The sequence below is a fragment of the Rhincodon typus genome, unplaced genomic scaffold (assembly GCF_021869965.1).
Source record: "Rhincodon typus isolate 14 unplaced genomic scaffold, sRhiTyp1.1 hic_rhity00008241, whole genome shotgun sequence".
In the NCBI taxonomy this organism is placed as follows: Eukaryota; Metazoa; Chordata; class Chondrichthyes; order Orectolobiformes; family Rhincodontidae; genus Rhincodon; species Rhincodon typus.
In genome coordinates, this window is record NW_025973879.1 from 1 (window position 1) to 7,899 (window position 7,899).

A 7,899-nucleotide genomic window follows, 5' to 3' on the forward strand; every position below is an offset into this window, starting at 1 on the left:
ATGGGGGAGAGTGAGACAGCGATGGGGGAGAGTGAGTTTTGGATGGGTGAGAGTGAGACAGGGATGGGTGAGAGTGAGACGGGGATGGCGGAGAGTGAGACGGGGATGGGGGAGAGTGAGACGGGGATGGGAGAGAGTGAGACGGGGATGGGAGAGAGTGACACAGCGATGGGAGAGAGTGACACAGCGATGAGGGAGAGTGAGACGGGGATGGGGGAAGAGTGTGACAGGTACGGGGGAGAGTGAGACTGCTCACTCTCACACCTTCTACTGCCCCCACTCTAACCTCTCTCCTCGTCACCCCCTCTGAGCCCCTGATGTATTAATTGCCCAGTTTGTTCTATTGCAGGATAACGAAGTGGACTGTATCGGTGTGGGCACTAACCTGGTGACATGCCCATTGCAGCCATCCCTGGGCTGTGTCTATAAGGTACAGAGTGAGATGTTGAATGCTGCACCTTACAGAGCGGGAACCTTTACTCCCCATTGTTGTTGTGTGGGTCATGAACATCCCTGTTTGCCTTCCGTGTGTAACTGCCCTTTGATCTTCCCTTTGGTCACCTGTTTCAGGGGGTTTTTGGGAGTCAGCCACATGGCTGTGGGTCTGGAGTCACATGTCATCAGACTGGTCCCAGCCATGGAGCTCCGCACTCGGATTGATCCCTATGATGGAGCTTTTGCTTGGACCGATCCCTGTGACAGACCTCTGTCCCTGGATAGATCCCCGTGATGGAGCTCTATCCTCAGACCGATCCCTGTGATGGAGCTTGATCCTCAGACCGATCCCCGTGATGGAGGTCCATTCCCAGACCAATTCTTGTAACTGAGCTGCATCTCTCCAGACCAATCCCTGTGATGGAGCTCCATCCTCAGACCGGTCCCTGCGATGGAGCTCTGTACCTAGACCGATCCCTATGATGGAGCTCTGTGCTTGGACCGATGGCTGTAATGGACCTCCGTCCCTGGACAGATCCCCGTGACGGAGCTCTGTCCTCAGACCGATCCCTGTGATGGAGCTCCATCCTCAGACCAATCCCTGTGATGGAGTTCTGTCCTCAGACTGATTCCTGTGATGGAGCTCCATCCTCAGACCAATCGCCATGATGCAGCTCTGTCCTCAGACTGATCCCTGTGATGAGTTCTGTCCTCAGACTGATCCCTGTGACAGATCTCCTCTGATTTGAGATTAAGGGAGATTTGTCCCTTGTGAGCTCTCATTGTTCGGATTCACTGACCGATGGCAGATATCTCGGCCGTTCACTTCCCTAACAACCACAAATCTGGGATCTGGGATTTCCCTGAGTCCCGACCCTTGCACTGGGATCTAACACTCACTGCTCTTTACCCTGCAGCTGTGCCAGGTCGATGGAAAAGCTCGGATCAAAGTGACGGAAGACGAAGGGAAAATGACTCTCCCGGGAAAGAAAGCCGTTTACAGACTGTACGGCCCTGACGGTGAGAATCAGCAAGGCCCGAGTCAGGAGACCGGGGAACCGGGAATAATGACCGGCTCAGCCTGGGACATAATCCAGTTCCCCCACCCACTGCCCCTGGGCTGTCCCTCTCACCTCACCTCTGGAATCCAGCTCTTTTGTCCATGTTTGAACCAAGGCTGTAATGAGGTCTGGAGCTGAGTGACCCTGGCGGGACCCAAACTGGGCGTCACTGAGCAGGTTATTGCTGAGTAGATGCTGCTTGATAGCACTGTTGGTGACACCTTCCATCACTTTACTGATGATCAAGAGGAAACTGATGGGGCGGTAATAGACCGGGTTGGATTTGTCCTGCTTTTTGTTCACAGGACATACTGGGGCAATTTACCACATTGTTGGGTAGATACCAGTGTTGTAGCTGGAAGAGGCTGATGGAGTTACACTGAGCCAACACTAGTTTTTTGTTGTGTAACACGTTTTATACCTCAATGTTTTAGAATGTCTGGTCCACATTTGAAGCTCTAGCTTCCAGCAACTCCAGATTTATTTGAAATCACAGGCTTTCGGAGCATTGCTCCTTCGTCAGGTGAAGCACTTGGTGAAGGGACAATGCTCCAAAAGCTTGTGATTTCAAATAAACCTGTTGGTCTACAATGTGATGTTGTGTGATTTCTGACTTTGTCCACCCCTGTCCAACACCGGCATCTCTACAACTCCAGATTTTTTTTTTCAACTTTTCTCTGAATCCACACCTAGGTTTAACTAGTTAAGCACAGTGGGCATCAATCATAAACAGACCAATACAATCAAATGCAGAACTGCTGCACCTATTACCATGACATTAAAAGAAACATTTCAAATCGAAATGTTGCTCAGATGTCTGAGGAGGTGCATGGGATAGTTTGGTGGCTTTTATTCACCAGCACAGATGGGTTGAAGGTCTCTGCTGCAGGTCTCTGTAACAGCAGCTGGGGTTTGGGGGATAAATGCAGGTTAAAGGCACCGATCAATGTTTTTTTACCTGCTTTAGCTCTCTCCACAGCTTGTTAGAATTTCAAATGGTACAAGGCTGTTCATGGTTAGCTCTCTCAGACACTGGGATTGTTCTATGCAGGATTCTATTCTCTGGTGCATATGGGGGGGATTTGCCAGGGGTAGTGGGTAATCCTCAGACCCTGCTCCCCACCAAGTCTGCAGAATTCAGCCCAAAACATCAACCATGTGAAGGGGTTCCAGATTCAGAGCAAGCAGCTTCATATCCTCAGGCCCTCTAGGCCAGAGACTCCCAAACCTCTTCAATGAAACGGCACTCCCATTTTCTCGGGTGAATTGGTTGATTGGAAACGTGATGTTTACTTGCATTTACGATGCCACGATAGGAATGGTTGCGCCGAGCAATGGGTGAGGGTCACCCTCCCCACCCCAGCGCAGCCTCCTCCCTCCCTTTCTCACCATCCGTCTATCAAGCCGCCTCCCACAACGGGGCGGAAATCTTGTGGAGGCCATAGTGCGGCCCAGTCACAGAGAGGAAGCCTGGTCACTGCCTGCTCTACTCACCTGGTGTCAACTGAAAAAAAACAGCTTCCCCGAAAATTCCCCTCCCCCTCCCCGGCACCCTTGGCACGTTGTTGTGGCACAGCACGGCTCTAGACTGCCTCCACCTGGTCCTTATAGCCTCAGCGAGCGGATTGCCTTCAGAGGAAAAGCTGGGCCTGTAACCTCGGGAGTTTAGAAGAGTCAGAGGTGACTGAAACAGAGAGATCCCGAGGGGGCTTGACCAGCTGGGATGGGAGAATCCGAAACTAAAAGTCATTGTTTAAAAATAAGGGGGTGCCCATTTCAAACAGCGCTGAAGAACATGTTTCTCTCTCAGAGGGCTGTGAGTCTTTGGAATTCCCTTCCTCAAAAGGCAGTGGAAGCAGAATCTCTAAATAGTTTTAAGGCAGAGGGAGACAGATTCTTGATTACTGAGGGAGTGAAAGATTGTCAGGGGATAACGTAGAAGGGATAGTGGTTAAATTCAGATCAGCCCTGATCTTATTGAATGGTGCAGCAGGCTCGAAGGGACAAGTGGCCTATTTTTGTTTGTAGGGAGGGACAGACAGAGAAACCTGGGATCAACGGGCATGGAAGGATAAATGTACCTTTTGGTGAAGAGGGTTATTCAATCTCAAACGTTATGTTAGCTGTACAGCCCTGGCTGTCTCTATTTCTGGATGTCAGTCACCCCCACACTGATGTCAGGGAAATGTCTTACAGTGAGAATGATAAGCAATCAGTCTAAAACAATGGATCCACCTCATCTTTCTCATCCTCTCCCTCTCTCTCTCTCCCCACCGTCCTCATTCTCTCTCCTGCACTACCCTTGTTTTCCTGTCACCCCCACTCCCCCTCCCCCTCCCCTCCCCCTCGACACCCCTCCCCTCACCCCCCCCCCCACTCCCCCCGTTCCCCCTACCCCCCCCCCCACCTGTGCTCCCCACCCCCCGGACCTTGATTCTCCTCTCCCCACCCTCGTTCCTCCTCCCCCTCTCCCACCTCAGGAAGCCCCTTCCTCGATCTCCTGACTCTGTTGAAGGAGCCTGAGCCAAAGGCCAATGAGGAGATCGAGTGTCACGCTCTGACCGGGAGAGAAGCTGGTTTCCGGGTGACGGCTGCTCGAGTGGGGACCCTCCATCAGGTTTACTACCAACATGGCCAGGTGACGGTACCATGGGCCACCTCCAGCTGCCAATGCCCCATCGACAGGCTGTTCCTGGAGCTCCCTCACTGAGCCATTTCACTCAGTCTTTCCCCTCCAGCGGCTGTTTCTTCCAAAGGCCTTGGAGGTTTTCTCCAGGGAATGGCTCACAGCATTGTATTAGACAGCAATCCTCAAATCCCTGAGATTCATACAATCAGACAGTACAGCAAAGGCCCTTTGGCCCATCATTCTGTACCACCAGAAGTATGCTACAATCTACACTAGTCTGTTTCCTGGACTAGGTCCTTAGCCTTGAAAGTTAGGACATTTCGAGAGCTCATCCGAATACATTTTAAAGTTTGTGAGATTTTCTGCCTCAACTACCCTCCCAGGCACTGCATTCAGTCCATCCCCCACCACCCTCTGGGTGAAATTCCCTCCTGCCTTACACTTTAAAATGATACCCCCTTGTTATTGACTAAGGGGGAACACCTGCTTTCTATTCACCCTGTTCATGCCTCAAATTCCAGATCATGGCGCGATATGACCGTTCAGACAGGAGGAGACCATTCAGCCCATTCGGGGTTATATAGCCATTTTTAAAATTTGTTCACCGGATGTGGGCGTCGCTGGCTGAGCCAGCATTTATTGCCCATCCCTAGTTGCCCCTTGAGAAGGTGGGGGTGAGCTGCCTGCTTGAACTGCTGCAGTCCACCTGCTGTGGGTTGACCCACAATGCCGTTAGGGAGGGAATTCCAGGATTTTGACCCAGCGACAGTGAAGAAACGGCGATATATTTCCAAATCAGGATGGTGAGTGGCTTGGAGGGGAACTTGCAGGGGATGGTGTTCCCATGTATCTGCTGCCCTTGTCCCTCTGGATGGAAGTGGTCGTGGGTTTGGAAGGTGCTGTCTGAGGGTCTTTGGTGAATTTCTGCAGTGCATCTTGTAAATAGTACACACAGCTGCTACTTAGCATCGGTGTTAGAGGGAGTGAATGCTTGTGGATGTGGTGCCAATCAAGCGGCTGCTTTGTCCTGGACGGTGTCAAGATTCTTAAGTGTTGTTGGGGCTGCACCCATCCAGGCAAGTGGGGAGTATTCCATCACACTCCTGACTTGTGCCTTGTAGATGTGAACAGGAGTTGAGGAGTCAGGAGGTGAGTTTCTCGCCGCAGTATTCCCAGCTTCTGGCCTGCTCTTATAGTCACTGTATTTATGTGGTGAGTCCAGTTGAGTTTCTGGTCAATGGTAACCCCCAGGATGTTGATAGTCGGGGAATCAGTGATGGTAACACCATTGAATGTCAAGGTGCGGTGGTTAAATTGTCTCTTATTGGTGATGGTCGTAGCCTGGTCATTACTTAATCAGAATCATAGAATCCCTATAGTGTGGAACAGGCCCTTCAGTCCATCCAGTCCACACCAACTCTCTGAAGAGCATCCCACCCAGACCCTGCTCCTTTCCATATACCTGTAACCCCCATGGCCAATGCACCTATCCTGCACATCTTTGGACTGTGGGAGGAAACTGGAGCACCCAGAGGGAACCCACTCAGACACAGGGAGAATGTGCAAACTCCACACAGTCGCTGAGGTTAACATCGAACCCGCGTCCCTGGCGCTGTGAGGCAGCAGTGCTATCCACTGAGCCACCCATTTCACCCATGTGTACAGAACCTGTTCATCGCTGATCAGACAAGTCATTCTATCCAGCAGCCATCACCCCCACATGGTTGGAGTAATATAGACAACATTTAGATCTTTGATATGAACAATGACATAATCCAGGTGGGATCTGGGATGGCTCAATGTGGTTTGTCTGTCTGTTGAAACAGGATACTGTTAGACTGAGGCAGTGCTGGACACATTGATGGTGTTGATCTTTCCCTGAAGGTTCCTCTTCAGATATTGGAATCATGTCCCACCTCCCGCTGAACTCACCACCCCCCTCCCCCACCAAGAAACATCATCTTTTGGGAAGGTGGAATTCAAAGGTCAGGTTAGAACCTTTCCTTGACCTCATTGGAGTTGAGGGTCAAGGCAGAAGAGCTGATAGCAATGATGCAGTTGGAAGTCAACTGTTCTTTCCCCTCATTGAGGCTAACAATACCAATTTGGAGCCTTTCAATAATCCGTCTGGTACAGTATGGTCATTCTGGAAATTATTCAGGGATGCTTTAATATTGCAAGTTGCAAAATGTGCAACTTTTTCTTTGGCCACGTCAGTGGTGACCCCACAGAGTGGGATTCTCTGCCCTGGAGGAGAGTGCATTTCTGTAGCACCTTTTCAAGCCCCTTCCCCATTTCGAGCGGGCAGAGGGTATCCTCCATGACAGATACTGCCCACAGATGCTGCTGTCCCAATACAGATCCAATCACCTTCATGCTTCTCTCCCTATGTCCCGACCCTTGACTTGGAGTCACTGGTTCATGGTCCCCTCCCCAGACCTGTTCATCCCGGCCAGTGGACCTGGCAAATGGACGCTGGTGAAAGCTAGCACTGACTTTATCGATCGTGGGGACATTGGGGCCCTCAGTCTGGATGGATTGGTGACCAGATTGTGTTGATGGGGGTCAATTCACAGTGAACCATCTCACCCCCTACAGCCTTCGCCACTGTTGAGATGCACAGTCTTCCTTGATGTGGATGAGTTGTCAGACCATCCTTGTCCTGGCACCTCCCATCCCCTGATGGCAAAGGACTCCTGAAAGCATGGCGCAAGGAACCCTCTGAGCATGTGGGCCTCTTCACTACCTCGATGTGGTGACTTGTGAATGGAATCAGCGGGAGAGGGCTACAGATGTGATAAAACAGAAACATCCCTGTACACGACCATACATAGCACTGCACCTAAAGCGTGGGGTCAATCTAGAGCAAGAGCCCCCTAAAATGCCCTAAGAACAGTGCACCCATCCCTTTGTTTAAGGAATGCCAGGGTGAGGGCTTTTTCTTGAATTCTGCCCCCTAGGAATTGACTGGGAAGAAGCGATGGGCCGAACGTCCTTTTTCTGTGCTGTAGATTATGCTTCTGTGCCTTGCTGTCCTTAACTGTAATGGATTTTGGGTTAGCTTTGCAGTGAAGAGACAGTAAAATGAATGGGATGGAATACACGAGTATCCAGGCTATCCCTAACCGTCTGTTTTCGGGGTTTTATTTAGCTTTCTGAGAGCCTCTGTACAACATCCGAGATCAGGAAGCATGCCCAGAACTCCTTAGACAACCTCGCTCCAAAACACAAGCATCTTCAGGATCCTGTTCCCTACCAGGTATGAGGTCAGAGCTGAAGCCTGCAGCTGTAAGTTCTACTTTAGACAGTTGTTAATGAAGGATCCTCACAGTAAACGTGGCCTTTATCAGGTTCTGTTCCACAGGCACCGTTCACCCCCTGGTTTAAACTCCAGTTTGGCTATTGGCAGGTGGGAATTCAGCCAGAAATGGTCTCTGCACCTGGTGGGTGGTGGGGTTATTTACCAGGGGTCATCTTAAGCTAACCCCCAAACTTCTCACAGTGGTAGGGGAATGACCCCATGACCGTGTCTGGATTAGTTGCTCCTCAGTGGGTTAGCACTCTCACCTTGGAATCCATAAACTATGGATTTGATTCCCACTCCAGGTACATGAGGATACAACACAGTTTGGAGCTGGAGGAACACAGCAGGCCAGGCAGCATCAGAGGAGCAGGAAAGCTGACGTTTCGGGTCGGGACCTGTCTTCAGAAATTCTTCAGACCCCATTTCCTCTGATGCTGCCTGGCCTGCTGTGTTCCTCCAGCTCCACACTG

The 7,899-nt window shown here is 50.9% G+C and overlaps 1 protein-coding gene across 1 annotated transcript in view; it reads left to right on the forward strand.

The window, feature by feature from the left end:
• Positions 1–349: 349 nt before the first annotated feature.
• LOC109926217 (nicotinate phosphoribosyltransferase-like) overlaps positions 350–7,899 on the forward strand; it is a gene marked incomplete at its 5' end in the record, with an annotated part of 8,450 nt that continues 900 nt past the window's right edge. Inside the window, 4 exons of the mRNA XM_048594330.1 lie at positions 350–430; positions 1,353–1,455; positions 3,977–4,134; positions 7,277–7,384. Coding sequence (XP_048450287.1) covers positions 350–430; positions 1,353–1,455; positions 3,977–4,134; positions 7,277–7,384 — 450 coding nt within the window. The remainder of the gene's footprint in view (positions 431–1,352; positions 1,456–3,976; positions 4,135–7,276; positions 7,385–7,899) is intronic.